The following is a 21927-nucleotide window of genomic DNA, read 5'->3' as shown; positions in this document are numbered from 1 at the left end:
ATGCCAGTAGAGAAGCTCCCTCAAGGAGCCTGATGTGTTCAGTAACACATGAACAAGTAAAAATTTAAATGATTCAAGAATTATCCCAAATTTCAAGTATAAAATGACTAAATATATCTCAAATATGAATATAAGTAACAAATGAATGATAGATAATAAATGTTTTAAGATAATAGAAGAAATCAATGCAGATTAGGATTAACCACTGGTAAATTAGGCACTGACAAATAGATAAGATTTTAATCAGAATAAATTAAAGGCAGGAAAATTGACAGTAACAAAAACAAGAGAGCCAGACCTAAGGTATTTTGGAAATTTACCATTTTGGCATATACCCTGGTTCGTAATTTTAAAATATTAAAGTGTTTTCTAGAAATAGAATAAACAGAAGGAACTTCATAGCTTTAGTGTAGTAAAGATTTAAAATCAAAACGTTCTTTAATAGTTAATTGCTTGGTTTTTTGAATATTACTTATCATTTTGGAAGCTCAGTTTCCTCATCTGTAAAATGTAGATCCCATTTACCATACTCTCTAACATTAATATGAAGATTAAATGAAGTCTGAATAAGCTGACCAGCCTTTTGATTTATTCCAGTGCCCCCTCCATATTACACTGCTCTCCTTCACTATTGAAAATTTAATCTTCCACTAAAATGTGATTTCTTTCATTATGAAAATCAGTTATCACTTTACTGTAACAGACTATAAAGACAAAAGAAAAGGCTGACTTTGTATTTACCCAAGAGTTACTTCTAGGGAAATAGAAGCAACCAACCTATTAGCCTTTATCAGTCATTTGTCTCTTATAAACTGACAGAAAATAAAAACTCTACTCCCACCTTCTTTCTAGTGAAAAAGATCAGAGTAGGATTGCAACTTTGGAACATTCTCTTTTTCTTGCAATAGAACAAATAAAAAGATCCTACTGCATTTACATTAAAAACTTTATAGATTAGAAACAATGAATTTCCTGGTTCATGTCCAAGACTAGGGAAAAGAAAGGAATCTATATAAATATAGCAAGGATTATACGTATATTCAAAAGAGTAAGTCTTCAAATTCTTCTAGCTGCTAAGTTTTAAATGTGATAAGTACGTTCTCGAAATATAAATCTAATTGATAACTTAATGAACGATATACAAACACAACTACAACTAAGGCAAATGCAAGATAAATGTTCAGTTTGAGTAAGGTCCAAGCAGACTGATTAATTGAAAAAGTATTTCAACCAGACATCTCTGTAGCTGAAAGATGAAGTTCATTCTGTTGAAATATTGTTTCGATTTTAAATGAACGCTAAAAACATAACACACTTCTATCCTTTCTTTTCATTCCCACATGGAATGCACTCTGAATCAGACCTTCAAAATCAAATTGTCATGAAAGCCTGGCTGGCATGGCTCAGTGGTTGAGTGTCAACCTATGAACCAGGAGGTCCCGGTTCGATTCCAGTGAGGGCACATGCCCAGATTACGGGCTTGATCCCCAGGGCGGGTGTGCAGGAGGCAGCCAGTTGATGATTCTCTCTCATCATTGATTTTTCTATCTCTCTCCCTCTCCTTTCCTCTCTGAAATCAATAAAAATATATTAAAAACAAAAAAGAAAAAGCCCAAAGTGAGAAGGAAAAAATAATACAGATCAAAGCAAAAGCCAATGAAATAGTTTATAAAATAATAGAAAAGATCAATGAAATGAGCAGCTGGTTCTTTTGGACACATAAAAAAACTAATAAACCTTTAGCCAGACTCAACAAGAAAAAAAGAGAGCTCATATAAGTAAAATCAGAAATAAAAGAGAAGTGACAACAGACACCACAAATACAAAGGTTACAAGAAATACTACAATTATATGTCCCCCAAAATTGGACAACCTGGAAGAAATGGAAAAATTCCTAAAAACATACAAGTTCCCAAGATTAAACCAGGAAGGAACAAAAAATCTGAAGGGACTGAAAACTAATAAAATCGAATCAGTAATAAAAAAAAAACTCCCAATAAACCAAAGTCCTGGACCAGATGGCTTCAGGAGTGAATTTTATCAAACATTCAAAGAAATATTAACACCTATCCTTCTCAAACTATTCCAAAAAACTAAAAAGGAGGGGAGGCTCCCAAGCTCATTTTAGGAGGCCAGCATTATCCTGATATCAAAATTAGATAGACATTACAAAAACAGAAAATGATAGGCCAATATTTCTGATGAAATATATGCAAAAATCCTCAACAAAACATTAGGGAACTGAATTGAGCAATACATTAAAAAGATCATTTCCAATGATCAAGAAAGATTTATTCCTGGGATGTAAGGTTGGTTCAATATCCACAAAACAATTAACAAATAATCAAAATGAAGAATAAAAATTCTGTTATTTCAATATATGCAGAAAAGGTATTTGGAAAAAAGCCCAAATCAATTTATGATTTAAAACACTCAGAAAAGTGGGGATAGAAGAAACATACCTCAACATAATAAAGCTATAGATGGCAAACACCAACTCAAGGGTTAACACCATACTCAAGGGTGAACAGCTGAAAGCTTTTCCTTTAAGATCAAGAACAAGACAAAGATGTTGACTTTCACTACTTTTATTTAACATAGTATTGGAAGTCCTAGCCACAATAATCCTATCTAATAAAAGAGTAATATGCAAATTGACCATCACTCCAACACAAGATGGCTGCCCCAATGTGGACACAAGATGGCCGCCACAAGATGGCCGCCACAAGATGGCCAGCAGGGGATGGACCAGGTCTGCAAGGGAGGGCAGTTGTAGGCGATCAGGCCAGCAGGGGAGGGCAGTTGGGATGGACCAGGCCTGCAAGGGAGAGCAGTTGAGGGGAACCCAGGCCTGCAGGGGAGGGCAGTTGGGGGTGACCAGGCCTGCAGGGGAGAGCAGTTAGGGGCAATCGGGCTGGCAGGGGAGTGGTTAGGGGTGATCAGGCTGGCAGGCAGAAGCAGTTAGGGGCAATCAGGAAGGTAGGCAGGCAGGCAAGCAGTTGGGAGCCAGCAGTCCTGGATTGTGAGAGGGATGTCTGACTGCCCGTTTAAATGAGCAGGTGGACATCCCTCGAGGGGTCCCAGATTGGAGAGGGTGCAGGCTGGGCTGAGGGACACATTCCCCCCCCCTGCACGAATTTCATGCACCAGGCCTCTAATAAGAAATAAAAGGCATCCAAATTGAAAAGGAAAAAGTAAACTGTCATTATTTGCAACTGAAATGACACTATATATAGAAAGACACCTTAAAGATTCCACCAAAATACTATTTGAACTGATAAGTGAATTCTGTAAAATACCAGGATACAAAATTAATATTCACAAAGCAGTTGCATTTTTATACACCAATAACTATCAAAAAGAGAAATTAAGAAAACAATTTCATTTAGAATTACATCAAAGAGTCTAGGAATAAATTTAACCAAAAAGGTAAAGGATCTATACCCAAAAAACTGTACAACATTGAAGAAAGAAAATGAAAACGATATATAATAAATGGAAATATATACCACATACTCTTGGACAGGAAGAATTAATATCGTTAAACTGTCCACAGCAGCAGTCGCCAGCCTTTCGGACCTCACGGATCACCATTGGTCCACGGACCACGAGTTGGCGACCGCTGGTCCATAGTACCCGAAGCAGTCTACAGATTTAATGCAACCCCTATCAAAATGCCAATGGCATTTTTCACAGAACAAATAATACTAAAATTTACATGTAAACACAAAAGACCCCAAATAGCCACAGCAATCTTAAGAAAGAATAAATTTGGAGGTTTCATGCTACCTAATATCAAACTATACTACAAGGCTACAGCAATCAAAACAGCATGGTATTAGCATAAAAACTGACATATAGATCAATGAAACAGAATAGAGAGCCCAGAAGTAAACCTACACTTATATGGTCAATTAACCTATGACAAAGGAGGCAAAAACGAGATAAAAACAGTCTCTTCAATAAATGATGTTGGAAAAACTGTAAATGAAGAAAAAAAAAAAAGACACTATACCACTTCCTTACACCATATAAAATATACACAAAAGAGTTAAAAAAGTAAATGTAAGAACTGAAACCATGAAATTCATAGAAGAAAAATGGGACAGTAAACTCTGACATCACTCTTAACAATTTTTTTTTTTTTCTGTGTCTCCTCGGGCAAGGAAAACAAAAGAAAAAGTAAACAAATGAGACTACATCAAGCTAAAATGTTTTTGCACAGCAAAGAAAACCATCAAAAAAACAAAAAGACAACCTACTGAATGGGAGAAGGAAGATATTTAGCAATGATACATTCCATAAGGGGTTAGTATCCAAAATAAAAAAGGAATTTATACAACTTAACACCAAAAAAATAAACAATATGATTAAAAAGTGGGCAGAAGACCTGACTAGACATTTCTCCAAAGAGGACATACAGATGGCCAATCGACATATAAAAAGATGCCTAACCACTAAAGATCAGGGAAATGCAAATTAAAACCACAATGAGATATCACCTGACACCTGTCATAATGGCTATCACCAATAAATCAACAGACTAGTGTTGGCGAGAATGTGGTGAAAAGGGAACCCTCGTGAACTGTTGGTTTGATTGTAAATTGGTGCAGCCACTGTGAAGGGATTAAGAAGTACAAATTGACAGTTACAAAATAGTCACAGGATGTAGAGCAAAGGGAATATAGTCAATAATATTGTAATAATTGTATATGGTGTCAGGTGGATACCAGGACTAATTGGAGAATCATTCTGTAAGTTATATAAATGTCTAATCACTATTCTGTACATCTGAAACTAATAATAGGAATGTCAACTATAATTTTAATTTTTTTTTAGTTTTTAAAGTACAAATTGCCAGTTATTAAAATAACCAGAGGATGTAAAGTACAGTATAGAGAATATAGTTGATAATGCTATAATAACTATATGGTGAAATTAGTAGATTTATCAGAGACATAATTTTATAAGGTATATAAATGTCTAATCACTATATTGTACACCTAAAACTAATATAATATTGTATGTCAACTTCAATTGTAAAATACATATTTTTAAAATAATGAAAGTGCCAGAGATTAGGGATGGGGAAAGGGTGTTACTCTAAAAGGGTAGCATAAGGGTGTTTCTTTGTAGTGATGGAACAGTTCTGTGTCCTGATTGTGATAGTAGTTAGTTAGATGAATATATATGTGATAAAGTATCATAGGATATATACCAGAAAAAAAGAGTACATATAAAAAATGATGTCTATAGTTTATAGTATTGTATCAAGGTCAATTTCCTGGTTTGATAATGTACTACATTTATGTGAGATGTTATCACTGTAGGAAGCTGAGTGAAGAGTTCCTAAGAACTCTACAATTTTTGCAATTTCTTGTTTATAATTATTTCTCAAAAAAATTTAATAAATATAATTTTAAAAGGCGACAGACAATGTAGAGACAGAAAGCTCAGTGATATACAAGATATTGTATCCATAAACAAGGACAGGAATGCTTTTTTTATATAGAGAGAATGAGAAAGTGTTCTTAGAAACTCAAAACACAATAGCAAAAATTTTAAAAGTTACTAAAAAGACTGGAAGAAAAATTTGGGAATAAAAGGAAGACAAAGAAAAAGTTAAGAGAACTAATAGAGATCAACATTCAACTAGTATTTGCATCAGGGAGAAGAGAAAAAAATAAATTATCAAAGAAAAATTACATTAAAAATTTCCAGAAGTAACTGATATTATTAGCACTGCTGCTCTTTGACAGAAATTGAATAAACTAAAACATTAAAAATATAAATAAAATGTTAAATATAAATGTTTATTAAATATAATTATTAAAAAATTTTAAACTAAAGTATTTACTAAGTGAACGATACTCACTTATACATAGTACCTTTATGTAATATACACATGGTACAACCTTACAGAACTGTGGGAAATTATCTTATCTCTAAACACTTCCAGAAACTAACATCATAACCTGGTGGATCTTATTTGTTGAATTTGTTGAGGCTAGCTTTGTGACCCAATATATAATACATAGGAATAAACTTAACAAAGAATGTGAAGGACCTACACACTGAAAACTACAAAGCATCAATAAAAAGAGAGCTCTAACCGGTTTGGCTCAGTGGATAGAATGTCGGCCTGCGGACTGAAGGGTCCCAGGTTCAATTCCGGTCAAGGGCATGTACCTTGGTTGCAGGCACATCCCCAGTAGGTAGTGTGCAGGAGGCAGCTGATTGATGTTTCTCTCTCATCGATGTTTCTAACTATCCCTCTCCCTTCCTCTCTGTAAGAAATCAATAACCTATATTAAAAAAAAAGATTGGAAAAGACAATGAAATGGAAAGATATTCTGTGTTCATGGATTGGAAGAATCAACATAGTTAAAATGGCCGTATTACCCAAAACAATATATAGATTTAATGTAATCCCCATCAAAATCCCAATGTCATTTTTAAAAGGAATAGAACCAAAAATCATCAGATTTGTATGGAACCACAAAAGACCCCAAATCACCAAAGCAATCCTGAGAAAAAAGAATGAAGCTAGAGATATCACACAACCTGACTTCAAATTATATTACAGAGCTACAATAATCAAAACACCACAGTATTGGCAGAAAAACAGACACACAGACCAATGGAACAGAATTGAAAGCCCAGAAATAAACCCACATGTATCTAGGCAAATAATTTTTGATAAAAGAGCCAAAAACACACAATGGAGAAAAGAAAACCTCTTCAATAAATTGTGCTGGGAAAATTGGAAAGCTACATGCAAAAGAATGAAACCAGATTAGTTTGTCTCCATGTACAAAAATTAATTCAAAATGGATCAAAGACCTAAATATACTAGTAAGATCTGAAACAATAAATTACATAGAAGAAAACAGGTACTAAAATTATGGACCTTGGTCTTGGAAAACATTTTATGAATTTGACTCCAAAGGCAAGGGAAATAAAGGCAAAAATAAATGAATGGAACTTCAGCAAACTAAAAAGCTTCTAGAAACACAGCCAAAAAAAAAACATCACTAGAACAAAAAGGTAACCAATTGAATGGGAGATATCTATAACCAGAATCTCTGACAAAAGGTTATTATCCAAAATGTATAAAGAACTTATGCAACTTAATACCAAGCAAATAATCCAATTTAAAAAATGGGCAGAAGACTTGAACACACCCAAGAAGACATACAAACAGCCAACAGATATATGAAAAGATGTTCAACTTCACATACACACACACACACACACACACACACACACACACACACACACACACATATGCCTAAGCAACTGTTACGACTGAATGATCAGTACAACCAACCGAATGACCGGTACGACCGGTTGATCAGTCGCTACGATGCGCACTGACACTATCCTATCTAATAAAGAGGGAATATGCTAATTGATGGCCACGCCCTCACAAAGATGGTGGCGCCCACAGTCAATCAGGAGGGAATATGCTAACTGACTGTCACACCCTCAAAGATGGCGGTGCCCACAGCCACAAGATAGTGGCGCCCAGTTCCCTCAGCCCCACCGGGGCAGCAGGCACGTGGCATGGCTGGACCCGCCTCCAGGCGGGTCTGGCTGCTCCGTGCGCCTGCCTCCTGAGTCCCCCAGTCCCCTTAGCCCCCCAGCCGCCCAGGGCTGGCCCTAAGCACAGGCAAGCCTCGAATGGCGGCTGCCCAGCTGCCCAGGGCCAGCCCGAGGCACAGGCAAGCCTCGGATGGCAGCTGCCCAGTCGCCCAGGGCCGCCTGAGGCTCAGGTAACCAGGGCCGGCTGAGGCTTGCGATGCCGACAGTGACAGCAGCAGAGGTGTGATGGGGGCTTCATCTTCCCCTGATTGCTGGGTTGCCTCCCGCCCCTGAGGGCTCCTGGACTGTGAGGGGGGCAGGCCGGGCTGAGGGACCTCCCACTCCAGTGCATAAATTGTCATGCACCGGGCCTCTATATATATATATGGAGGTATTACACTACTCAGCCATAAGAAAGAAATACTGCCATTTGTGAAAACATGGATGGACCTCAAGAATATTATGCTAAGCAATATAGGTCGGTCAGAAAAAGCTAAGAACCATATGATTTCACTTATATGTGGGATATAAAACTGAAACTAATAGACACAGACAACAGTGTGGTGGTTACAAGAGGGAAAAGGGTGGGAGGGTAGTAAAGGAAGGGTAAAGGGGGCCAAAGATATGGCTACAAAAGATGATCTGACTTTGGATGGTGGGCACACATGCAATATACAGATCACATACCATAGAAATGTACACTTAAAACCTATATGATTCTATTAACCAATGTAACCCCAATAAATTTAATTTAAAATAAATAAATAAAAAGAAAGTATAGGTATATCTTAAACATGTTAAGAATGAGATGTTTCTTAAATATCCAAGTACAGATACCAAATAGGGAGTTAAATACAAAAGTCTAAAGTTCAGGGGAAAGGTTCAGGCTAGAGATAAAAATTGGGGAGTTGGAAATCCCTTAACATTCTCAAGCAACTCCCCACCATAGAAAATAATAAAGTATTTCTAAAAAACAGCTAACCACTCTTAATAATTGTGGAGATCTAAATTAATGGTCAGACATATATCATGTATTTACTGATCAGTCTTTCATTCATCAAATATTTACTAAATGATACTTTGTGCCAGTTACTCCTTTGAGTTTGCTCATGACTGAGAATATTATAATGTACACACAAATCAAGTACTTTAATGGTGCTTTTAAAAATTATAATTACTTTTTAAAACCTTATGGGACATCTTTTCTACTTACTACTAAAGGGGGAAAGAAAATAAAACCAATGTTAAAAAGATATGAAGTATAAATAAAAGATTTAGTTTTAGAAATATTTGTCAAATGATTGCAAATATTTTGACAAATTAGTTTCACAAAACAAGTTTTTAGACAGAATTACATCAATCCCACAATCACTCATACTTCCAATGGCCTTTTGAAAATACAAACTGATTTGTTCCACTAAATTCCCTTTATGCCTCATACTAAAATTTTAAGTATTATAAAAGAATTAAAATTATAAATCTAAGCTGGAATACTACGCTACTGTAAATTAAAAAAAAGAAGGAACTCTTACCATTTGCAATAGCATGGATGGACCTAGAGAGCATTATGCTAAGCGAAATAAGCCAGTCGGGAAAGATAAATATCACATGAGCTCACTCACTTGTGGAATATAATGAACATAAACTGATCCAGAGACATAGAAGCATCACACAGACCGTCCAACCTCAGAGGGAAGCCAGAGGAGGGGGGGGAGTAAGAGAGCAACCAAAGGACTTGAATGCATGCATCTAAGCATAACCCATGGACACAGCCAGTGAGGGAAAGGGGGCATGTGCTAGGGGGCTGGTAGTGGCTGGGGAGTCGTCGGTGGGGGAGAAAGAAGACATATGTAATACTTTAAACAATAAAGAATTTTTAAAAATCTAAACTATACTTCAATTAGATTAATAAAATTAAAGGATGAGAGAATATACATCAGAGGCCCCTTGATGTTGGTTATTCAATATGCCTAACTATTCTCAGAAATATCCAGAAACACAGAATCTAAGTTTAGAAAATCTAGTCCAAACACCAACCTAATTTCTGAATCTTCATCTACCAAGTCCCCATGAATTGGCTTTCCTATTGCTGTTAATGACAAGGAAGGGTGACTTGTTTTTTTCTTTTTACAATTTAGTTCTATCTTAGGAAAGCTCTGACTCTTAGGCAGTTTTTTCTTAACATTAAAGCTTAATTCAACTTTTCAACTTTTTTTACCTGACCCTAGTTCAGGGTTTTGGCCCAGTTGATACTTTGTTGTGTGAAGGGAGCGGTCCTGTGGATTGTAGGATGTAGGATATTTAGTAGCTTGCTGGGCTCCACCCACAGGATGCTAGTATTCCATCGCTCAGTTGTACATCCAAAACTATCTTCAAACATTGCCAAATGCCTAATGAGGGGCAAAATCACCCCTCTAGCTGAGAACCACTGCCCTAGTTCTATTTAATTGGACCAAGTAACCAAGTAACAACCCCTAACATTTGAGCATTTGGTACATGCCAGGCAGGATATAGAAGCACTTTGTATATATTTTCACTTAATCACCAAAACCATCCCAATTTTATAGTTGAGAAAATGAAAGCCTAAAATCATATAGCTAATTAAGTGGCAGGTCTGAGATATGACCTAATGAGTTCATTTTGGAGCTCGTGCTTTTAACCCCAAACAAATTGATTTAAACCAAGTCTAATTCTTTACATATCTAAAGATAGCTCTTATTGTGAAATTCCTTAATATCCACTAGCGCTGCCCCAAAACTTCTCAATTCTTTAAAAGCTGACAAAGCTTCCAATGTATTCACACCCTTCCCGTTGAATATACACAGAACTAAAGACAACATACTTTTGGGGTACTATAGAATAGCTCTTGTCTTCTTTTCCCATTAATTATGATGGGGCTTTTGGGGGTGTAAGGTGGGGAGAAGATGGGATGGTGGCAGCCATAGTGTACTTCTGTTTTATATCATTTACTGCCAAAAACCACCCTCAGGTTTTTTCCATACATGATGTTGTAAAGCCATGCTAACTTAACGTATATTAGTGTTTTTCAGGCCTTATGCGTACTCCTAAAAAGTTCATTTAAATTTATTCCAAAAATCCAAATTCAGAGATCATTTTGGATAGTTTAGTATATTATTTACTATCCTTCTTTCTTTATTGTCACCTATAAATCTGATAATTTGCTCCAGATGAGCAGAAGACAAAGGAAAAAACAAAGCCACTTTCCACATCAATAACCTTTGGTAATATCATTCAAAATAAAAATTGTTAATTAACACAATTAACTAGTGGCTAACTCAATTTTCCTTCATCTTGCACCCAAGAATATTTAAAAAATGACTATACCAAAAACTAAACTTAAGTTCAAATACATTACATTGCTACTAGTCTACCAACTGCATGAGAGAAAAATCAAAGTTGCTCTGACAATCTATTTTTAGCAAACCCACTCTGGTTCATTTTTTTCCTGGTTCATTTTTAACCAGTTTTCTTCAAGTCATAAACTATCCTTTCAATTTCTTCTCCTAAAATCTTCTACTTTTTTCAAAATTAAGCCTAGAATCAGCACTTCTTGTATTCCCCTAAAATCTTTTAAGACCACAAATACCAATAATTTAAAGATTCTGCAGGCAGTCTCTTTTATAAGATGTTTCAATTTACCCAGAAAACAACTCATTTAAACAGATGCAAAGATTATTTCTCCATACCCATGTTGGTTTTATGTCCTTCTTAGCAATGTTCACTTTGTTATTATTATTACTGGTGGTGGTGGTGGTAGTGTACTCTTCATAAATGGGTGGTGGTGGGGTTTTTTTTCTTTCCTTAATGTCAAACACTATTATTACACTTTCCTTGATAACCTTTTGAAATGTGACATAGAAACCCCTTTGACTGGTATTAGCATATTTTTTTAAGTCTCAGCTCATTTTCCTGATTTTTAATAAAAAGATTTTCTATACTAGATATTTGCTTTATTTTTAAAGTAGCATGCATATCTTTGAAGAGTTAATTGTGTAATAATACTAAGGATCATTTCCATCCAAAAAATTTCAAAAGTACCTTTTTACTTAACTCCATAAAATATTCTTCCTTTTTTGAGAAATTTATATTATGGAATCATGTTCATCTTTCCTTTGATCAAGAATAAAAAAAACTCAGATTGGTGGGAAAATGCTATAAAATATACATACGAAAACACTATATGAGGCTCTTTAGAATTATGCTATAGAAGACTACTTCATAACAAGGATGTTCATGATTTAAGTTATTGGTTGTGTTTTTTTTAAGCTATGGGTTAAGGTATGGGTTATATAATAGTACATACAGTAATATCTCAAAATCATTAAGTGCATATGTGTAATTTTTATATTTGTAAAAATACACAGAAAAATAAGGTTATATGCAAAAATATTTAAAGTATTTCCTATGATTATAATAAATTATTTTGTTCCATGTGCTTTTCTGTATTTATCCAATTTATATAATAAGCATGTATCATTTTTATAACACTAGCATTATTTTAAAAGAATCAGCAAAATCAAAGGAAAATACTCTATAAAGTATAAAAAAGGTCTAGCTTGAGATTTCTAATTTTATAACTCTATTACTAAAACAAGCTTAAAAAAACATTTCTAGACACCAAGCCACCAAAGAAAGCCAATACTAGATAATACTAGTTAGTCTAACTATATAAATAAATCATGATAGCCATCAAGATGACCATTCAAACTTCTGGAAATTAAGTAATCACAAGAACTTTCTGACATTTCAAAGAAAGGATATAATTATGAACTGTTTAATATTTAAGTACATTAAGAATAAAATAATTTTTAAATGTCTATCCCCCAATATCCCTACAAAATGAAGATGCAAAACAAGGGTAATGAAGATACAAAACCACCCACTCAAAATGTTTTAAATTGTGCTAAAATTTCCTAGTAAAGTAAGCAATGTCACCTGTTAATATTTAAAATCTCACAGTAAGAACAATTATCTTTATTTAAAATACTGTTTGCTTGAAGGTCAATTTGCAATAATAAAAAAACTTATCTGATTACTTTCTCTCATGGCAGTATCTATCTAGATCATCTATTCAAAGTCTATGTCCTATAAACTAAAAAAGAAAAAGTCATTTTAACCAATTAACTACATTTGGTTCTGTAAACACTACTACAGATAAGTGGTTCAACTAATCCTAATTCATCCAAAAACAAAAATACACTCACCTTCTTCTTTGGGAAATTATTTCAATTACTCTATTTCTCTATATGAAACGACTTCAAATATATCAAAAATATTATTTCAAAATTAGTCTTTCCTTAAATTTTTTGATATTCATAAAAAACAGTATCAAACATAATGCATTCTCAAATTACATGAAGATTCTACTAAGACTTTAAACAAAATTAAAAAAATATTAAACCCATAAGAACAACATACACATTTATTTCAAATAACTTGCCATTAAACTGACCATCAAGACATATGATCTTTTCCATCCAGAAATGCAAATGAGCATAATAAACAAAGGCCAAACACCTCTCACTGATATACATACATGTATAGAATTATAACTCAGCAATATCATGTAATAAATGAATACACACCTTACTTTAGCATATGCCAGGGTAGACACACAAAAACAAGAAAAATATTTTGAAATCAGAGTATAAAGGGACTCTGCTTTTTCAAACAATGCAGCACTGAAAGCCAGGTCAGCATCCTTGGGCATTACTAGGAAACTTTAGCACATCTGATATTTCCATCATCTTCGATTCCTCTGAATAATCAGAAAATTTCAGTCTCCCCCTACCTCACCTGTCCACAGACTTCCTTTGGCTTTCTTCCCTCTACTGTATAATAATGCTATTGTGGTTATTTAGGCTTTAAATGTTCAGAGATACAACCTCCTCTCTATATTCAGTTCATTTTCTCACAGACACTGACTCAGCCGCGGATTGTGCAGCACTGACGTTTCTAACCAAACAGCATCCTGTGAGCTGTGATCATCCCATTTCCCCATCTCTGTGCAGTGATTGGCTATTGTAATTGATAGACAGGCTGAAGAAAACTCAGGAGATGAAAGCTTAGTGATATGTAGATATATTGCCAAATGCCATCTGTAAAGCTAATTCTAGCTCTGCCAGCTTGCCAGGTTTTAGAAAATTAGGATGCAGCTTTCTTTTTTCCCTTTCAATATTTTACTGTATACCCACTCTGGACAGTAAAGTTTATCTTTAAAACCAAAGAGAAAATATTATTTGTACTTTAAAAATCTACTCAAGAACTACTCTAAAACAAGGAAACTTTTCCATTTCTAAACTGCTGTTGGTACTACAGAGTGATTTAAAAAGGAAACTGGAAAACTCAATCTTCATGCAGTCTCAGAAGAAGCGAGCATGCATATTTTTTATGTGGAAATGAAACCTTGCGGCAAAGTCTGATACTGAATGTATGATGAATTTATCTTTAGTAACCTGAGCAGACTGAAGATCTGAGTTTTTAAGTAGTGAGATTCGACCCCCTATTCATATATTCAAGAGCTTTTAGCATATTGTCAATAAAGGCCTTTTAACTTTATACAGAAAGGATGCTCTTTCTTTTTCCTTTTTAAGTAACAAAAATGTCTCTAATTTATAATTTTTAAAAAGTTGTGGTAATTCAGGCCCAATATACTCCAACTGAAATGATCTTTAACTGCTCAGCAAACTACCAAAGTTAATACAAGTATTAACTATAAAACTACTCGGAAAGAAACAAAGATCAGTAACTTTTTTAACTATGTAGTTCATTTGTATGCACTTGCTGAGGGATCATAGGCCCCCCGAAGTCCATCCATGTTCCTATTAGCTTCCAGTCTTGTCCTGCTTTTTATATCAGTGTTATATATATATAAAACCTACTAGTATATTCAAAATAAAGTTCAAAAAAGAAAATACATTCATTTTATTTGATGAAAGAGAAACCATAAGGCAATGCCCATCAAACTTTCAAACCTAAAAAATAAGCATATATAAAATAGTATTATTGTTACTTTTATAATTTACTAAATTTATTTTTATTCTTGCCAGTAGGAAAGGGGGGAGAGGTGGTCCAAAAGAAAAAGATGGAAAAAACATGCTATTCTAAATTGTGAGAATAAAAAGCAAATGAAACAAAACTACCTTATAGATTAACTACAAAAACTGAATAAAGTATTCTTATTTCTTTACTGATAAAGACAATGCTTGTGTCTCCCAAATATTCATATGCTGAAATGTATTCCCCTCAATGTGATGGCATTTGCAGATAAGGTGATTAGGTCATAAGGGCAGAGCCCTCCTGAATGGGATCAGTGCCTTTATAAGATACCCTCAGAGATCCCTAGACCATTCCTCCATGTGAGGACACAGCAAAAAGAGGGCTATCTGAACCAGGAAGTAAGCTCTTACCAGATACCAAATATGCCAGCACCTTGAGCTTGGACTTCCCAGCCTCCAGAACTAAGTGAAATAAATTTCTGTTGCTTATCGGCCACCCAGTCTACAGTATCTATAATAATAAAAGGGTAATATGCTATCTATAATAATAAAAGGGTAATTAGACCGGACATCCTTCCAGACATCATTCCGGACAAAGCCAGGGCCAGAGGGAAGCCAGCCTGGGTCCCCAGTGCCTGTGGGTAGCTGGAGGGAAGCCACCCTGGGTGCCCAGTGCCTGCGGGCGGCTAGAGGGAAGCCAGCCTGGGTCCAGGTGCCAGAGGGAAGCCAGTGCCGGCAGCAGGGGGGAAGGAAGGCCTACTCTTGCACGAATTTCATGCATCAGGCCTCTATTCTATATATATAAAAGCCTAAGCAACCAAACGACCAGTCGCTATGGCGCGCAATGACCACCAGGGGGCAGACGCTCAGTGCAGGAGCTGCCCCCTGGTGGTCAGTGAACTCCCACAGCGGGAGCGCCGCTCAGCTGACCAATTGGTTGCCAGAGGCAGGGCTCACGGCTGGCAAGTGCCACAGATGAGCGGGAGCAGCAGGCAGGAATGACAGACAACATTGGACTGCTGGTTTCAGCTCGATACCCGCAGGTCATGCCGATGAACCGTGCACTGGGCCTCTAGTCTATACTAATAAAAGAGAAATATGTAAATTGAACATCACTCCACGATGGCCCACAGCCAATCAGGAGTGAGTATGCAAATTAACCCAACAAAATGGTGGTGGCCCCGCCCCCAGCTGCTCCGAGCCTCTGGGCAGTGCGCCTCTTCAGGGCTTCCCTGCCGCGCTCCACACCTGTCAACTGTCCTTGCAGCCGCCCTGTGGCCCAGCCCCCGGCCTCAGAGGCAACCCTCTGGTGCCTGAGGTCATAGCTCCCGGTGTCTGGCGTCTTCCTCTACCCCACCCCTGCTCCGCAGCTCTGGTAAACAAAACCCTAGTGTTGGAGCAGCCCCGCGGGCGCTGACAAGCACAGGAGCTCACTCAATGCAGTTAGTGCACCCCGGGAGCACGGGGCCAGCAAAGGGGTGATGGTGGCGGCGTGGCGGCAGCGGGAGGTGGCTCAGCTTTGTTTTGAATAGATGAAAGAGGCCACCTACACAGTAACCCAGATTATCCTATCTCCCTCCTCCCTATCTCACCAAATCAAGAGGGGAGGGGCAATGGGCATGGAGGGAGAGTGGGCGGACAGGAGGCGGAGGGCAGAGGAGGAAGAGGATGAGGAAGGGGGCCAGTTGCATCCCATATTCACAATGGGAAAGTGAAATGCATTAGCACACCCAACCTCTCCAGTCCTCCCCGCCTGCCTCTCCCCCCACACCTCTTCCCCTCTGCACCTCCCCAGGAGTGCCAGTGCTGCACAGAGGAACTCTCCAGAGAAGGAGAGCGAGGAGGAAGCGGTGCCGGAGCACGCAGGGCTTGCCACCGATGCCGCTGCTGCACAGGATGCCGGAGCAAGCCGACCACGTGCTGGCAGCCAGGGGAAGAAAGGCCTATTCTTGCACGAATCTTCATGCATCAGGCTTCTAGTACTATTATAACAGTATACTTGAAGAGACTGAGACATTTACTTTTTCTAAATTTAAATTCCCCATTCTATTTGAGGTGGCAATGTGCCCATTATATTTCTCACCTTCCCTCACCTACAGATGATCATATGACATAGTTCTAGCCAATGATTTATATACAAATGCCTTTGTGGAAATTACTGAGAAATGTAATTTCCTGATATAAATAAAACCCCTTTCCCATTGTCCCCTTCTACCTTCCTCCTCCTCCTCGTCTGCAAGGTGGACATGATAGCTGATGCTATAATAAGTCATAAGTAAGTAATCTTGTGATCATAAGTGAAACCAAGAAAATAAAAGATTTTTGACCCTAACATCCTTAAGGTTCTAAATCTAAATCAGGCATTGCCTATGTGGAATTCTTATGTACAAGAAAAATAAACCCCTAACTTAAGTGAATGTTTAGTCTGGTTTTTTTTTTTACTCAGACATCCCTAAATAAAATACACAAAATTCAAAAAAAAGAATACAAGTAGGCAGAAGCATAGGTGGAACAAAATCAATCATGAATTAATAACTCAAAGCTGGAGGTGGGAGGGTTCATTATGACTGGTCTTGCCCATCATACATAGGGATTCATTATGACTGATCTCTCTACTTTATATGTATTTAAAACGTACCATAATAAGTTATTTAAAATGTATAGATCCTAGCTCTGCTATTTATAAGTTGGATAGCCTTGGGCAATTTATTAACCTCATTCTTTTGTCAAATAAGGACAAGTAATACTATTCAGAGAACTCCACCTTCAAATTTGGTCAAGATAATCTCCAGAAGGTCCCTGGAAAGAATGTCGTCCATCTACTTAATCATCCAAGAATTAGCTCAAGTCTCATTTTCACCCATTCAAGACAACACGGATTCCTTCTCTGAACTCTTACCCTATATAATAAAAGCCTAATATGCAAATTGACCGACTGGCACAACGACCAGCAGGACAACCGGTCACTATGATATGCACTGACCACCAGGGGGCAGAGCTCAACGCAGGAGCTGCCCCCAGGCAGCAGGCCCCAGGCCAGCCAAGACGGGTGCCAGCGGGGGCCCCCCAATTGCCCCGCTGGTCACCCCACAGAGGGAGGCGACCGGCAGCTGTGATGGGGGGCAGGGTTGGTGAGCAGGCGCTGCCAGGCTGGCCAAGGCGGGTGCCAATGGGGGCTCCCCAATCACCCTGCCCATCCCCCCACAGAGGGAAGCAACCGGTGGCGGTGGTGGGGGCAGGGCTGGTGAGTAGGTGCTGCCAGTCCGCCCATGGCATGTGCCAGCAGGGGCCTTCCGATTGCCCTGCCAGTTGCCCCACAGAGGGAAGTGCCTGGCGGTGGTGGTGGCGGTGGTGGGCAGAGCCAGAGAGTGGGCAGCGCCAGGCCAGCCAAGGCAGGTGCCAGTGGGGGCCCTCCGATTGCCCTGCCGGTAGCCCTGCAGAGGGAGGCAACCAGCAGTGGCGGTGGGGGGTGGGGCCAGTGAGCAGGCTGCACCAGGCCGCCCAAGGCGGGTGCCAGCGGGAGCCCCCCAAGCACCCCTCCGGTCACCCCACAGACCAGCCCTGATTGCTAGCCAGGCCTAGGGACCCTATTCGTGCACAAATTTCATGCACTGGGCCTCTAGTCCTATATAATGAGAGAAATATGCAAATTAGGCCGGGACATCACGACCAGCTCAGGAGGCTGCGTCACGACCAGCTTGGAGCCCGCCCCCAGCCCCGGCGCCACCCAGCTCTGAGGCCGTTTCCACCAGGGGTTTGTGGACAGGCATGCCACACCACCTGCCCTGGGAGCCTTCCTGCCCTGGGAGCAAGGCCCCCAGTGGGAGTGCAGCGCCGCCCAGCTCCAAGGCCACTCCCACGGGGGTTTGCGGGCAGGCACATCGCGCTGCCTCCCTGGAAGCAAGGCCCCTAGCAGACCCGCCCAGGAGGGCGTGCTCTGAGCCTCGCTGCTGCTGGGACCAAGGCACCCAGCGGAACCGCAGCACCCAGTGAAACTACAGACCCGCCCAGGGGGTCGTGCTCCGAGCCACTGCGGCCAGACTGTGGCTTGGGCCTGCTCCCCACAAGCTGTCAGTAGGACATCCCCTAAAGGGCTCCCAGACTGTGAGAGGGGGCAGGCTGGGCTGAGGGACACCCACCCAGTGCACGAATTTCGTGCACCGGGACTCTAGTTTTGCTATACCTCACTACCATAGTTTAGTGCCCTACTATCCTCTAATTGTTCCACATGTGGTTACTGAAGCAGCCCATGATGGTACTCTGACAAACTTCTGAATCTCTCTTGAACTGAGCAAAGGTAATCAACAATATTAGCGGATTGTTAGTATTTAAAACTTCTCAGATAAATAATTTACTATCAATTAAAAAAACACCATTTAAAAAAGTCAAATTGTATATTTTTTTAAAGTATCCTAAATATGTTCCTAAGTACAAAGAACAAAAGGTCCCTAAAAGTAAGCTATTTTCCCTTAGGCATATTTTCCACAAATGAGGTTAAATAAGCTCAAAGGATTTCATGATATTTTCATAAAAAAAAATCAATGTATTGGAATTTATTTTCTATTTATCATTATATTTTCATTTAAACAACCAATACAGTATCAGTGTACCTAAAAAGAACACCAAAAAGGTACTGATGCTACAGATATTAAGAGCTATGTTACTGAAATAGCGGCAATGAAAAAAGTATCATTAATTTTTATAAATTTTTCCCATTGTATTTGCTTTCACAAAGCAAACAATTTATTTTCATCCTGTCACCACTTCATATATGATGCACTATTATACATCAGCAGGGAAAATATTAAGAACTAGGAAGGATAACTTTCAACTCACCAGAAAATAAGCATACAACATAACAGATATAATAAATACTAGAGGCCCGGTGCACGAAATTCGTGCATGGCGGGGGGTTGTCCCTCAGCCCAGCCTGTACCCTCTCCAATCTGGGACTCCTGGAGAGATGTCCGACTGCCCGTTTAGGCCCAATCCTGGTGGGATCGGGCCTAAACGGGCAGTCGGACATCCCTCTCACAATCCAGGACTGCTGGCTCCCAACTGCTTGCCTGCCTGCCTTCCTGATTGCCCCTAACCGCTTCTGCCTGCCAGCCTGATCACCCCCTAACCACTCCCCTGCCAGCCTGTTTGCCCCCAACTTCCCTCCTCTGCCGGCCTGGTCACCCCTAACTGCCCTCTCCTGCAGGGCTGATCACCTCCAACTGCCCTCCCTTGCAGGCCGGGTGCCTCCCAACTGCCCTCTCCTGCTGGCCATCTTGTGGTGGCCATCTTGTGTCCACATGGGGGCAGGATCTTTGACCACATGGGGGCAGTTATATTGTGTGTTGCAGTGATGATCAATCTGCATATTACTCTTTTATTAGATAGGATAGAGGCCTGGTACAGGGGTGGGGGCCAGCTGGTTTGCCCTGAAGGGCGTCCCGGATCAGGTGGGGGTTCCCTTGGGGTGTGGGGCGGCCTGAGCGAGGGGCCTGTGGTGGTTTGCTGGCCGGCCACGCCCCCTGGCAACCCAAGGGGAGGCCCTGGTATCTGGAATTTATTTTCCTTCTACAATTGAAACTTTGTAGCCTGGAGCGGAGCCAAGCCTGGGGCTCCCTCCGAGGTCGACAGCCATTTGTGTTGGGGTTATAATTGAAACTTTGTTGCCTTAAGCGGGTGGGCCTGGCCAGGGTGTGCGGAAAGCTTTGCTTCCCCTGTTGTTGGCAGCAACCCTGGCCTGCTCTCTCAAGCTCCATTCTGCCGCCATTTGTTTGAATTTGTTTACCTTCTATAATTGAAACTTTGTAGCTTGAGTGGAGGCTTAGGCCTGGTAAGGGCAGGTGGAAAGCTTGGCTTCCTCTGTTACCTAGGAAACCTTGCTCTCTCTGGCTGTAGCCATCTTGGTTTGGGTTAATTTGCATACTCGCTCTGATTGGATCGTGGGCGTGGCTTGTGGGTGTGGCTTGTGGGTGTGTTGGAGGTATGGTCAATTTGCATATTTGTCTATTATTAGATAGGATAGCCCCACACTTAATGAGATAAAACCTGTATCTCTTTCATCTCAAATAATTATCCATGTAAGCAGGACAGAGATAAAGAACTAGAGACACAAGGTGGACGGACACACACACACACGAAAAAAATGAACAAACTCAAAAGCACTCATACCATTGGTATGTACTGATAAATAAAGTCAACCTAACATTTTCATTTTCGATCTCATCATATCAAAAGTCCACTATAAAGTTAGACATCTTGTCAGGAGAGTTAAACAGTATCAGTCACTCATATTTTCTAGCTATATAACATACAGTTTAAAAGTACCTGAATCATTTCTTTAAAATTACAAAATGGATTTTAATACCACAGCATTTTTTAATTTTAAGAAAGCTGATATTATTTATCAACATCAGGAGAATTTTATATTCATAAGTTAAATGTTCAATATCCCCTAATATTCATAAAGCACAATACTCTATGAAAACATGTTTACATGCAATAAACATGAGGTTTATGAGCTGTCAATTAGCACCTTAAAATATCAGATCATAAAGTGTTCTAAATGAGGTGTTCCTTATTAAGCCACACAACACAGCACAAAATGAAAGCTTTAAAATTATAAATGAGCTGAAACTTTTAAATTTTACTTAATGCATTAGACTTTAAATAAACCCAGCAGAGTCACAACATAAAGACTGCTTTCCCCATTAGGATCACGATGACTACACAATATAAATTCATAGTTAAAAATGTATGGAGGCAAAGACTGTCAAGAGCCTATAAATTATCATATATAATCTATACACAATGTATTCACAAAATAAAATAAATTCATAATAGAGTTTTAAATACAAAAGACTAAACTGTCTTGCCAGAGTTCCCAATTAAATATTTCATTTATTCATAGGGTTAACTAAGGAGTTTTAACATTACATATTTACAAACAAATGAAAATTCAAATACATACAAATATAAGAAAATTGAGAGGAATGTTCTTCTAAAAGTTATTTAAGGAGAAATACAAATATTTATAATGTTTTGTAAGCCCCATCCTCTGACAAGACTTGTCACAACCAAATGCAGTTTGGTTTTTATCATAGCTTTGAAATGTGAAATATATATTTGATACCTACCTTGAATGTTTATAAAGTTTACGAGGTCTACTATGCAATTTCCGATCCCAATTCTCTGGATCACTGGAGTTACTGTCATAAGGATGAGGGCGTCCTGCCATCCCAGTTCAAGCTTTCTCACTACTGCTCTGAAAGCACACATGTAGCACCCATAACCTACATAAAAAAGTAGTGTTGACCTTTAAGTCTATTCC

At 38.9% G+C, this 21927-nt stretch overlaps 1 protein-coding gene across 13 annotated transcripts in view; it reads right to left on the bottom strand.

Annotated features, from left to right (window-relative positions):
- Positions 1-21927, bottom strand: part of BTBD10 (BTB domain containing 10) — a 69229-nt gene that overhangs the window by 26997 nt on the left and 20305 nt on the right. For 3 of the 13 annotated variants that reach the window (XM_079787743.1, XM_079787742.1, XM_079787737.1), the window contains 2 exons: positions 21734-21889; positions 2463-2544 (listed from right to left, as the gene is read on the bottom strand). The exons of 5 other annotated variants lie outside the window; for them this stretch is intronic. In XM_079787743.1, the coding sequence (XP_079643869.1) occupies positions 2463-2544; positions 21734-21875 (224 nt within the window). In that variant the 5' untranslated portion in view covers positions 21876-21889. Of the gene's footprint in view, positions 1-2462; positions 2545-13190; positions 14408-21733; positions 21890-21927 lie in introns of those variants that run through there. 5 more of the 13 variants (XM_079787746.1, XM_079787745.1, XM_079787744.1 and 2 more) reach the window with 3 other exon arrangements.

Source organism: Cnephaeus nilssonii (genome assembly GCF_951640355.1).
Source record: "Cnephaeus nilssonii genome assembly, chromosome: 13".
NCBI lineage: Eukaryota > Metazoa > Chordata > Mammalia > Chiroptera > Vespertilionidae > Cnephaeus > Cnephaeus nilssonii.
The sequence above is the reverse complement of the archived record's forward strand: the minus strand, read 5'-3'. Positions and strand labels throughout refer to the sequence as shown.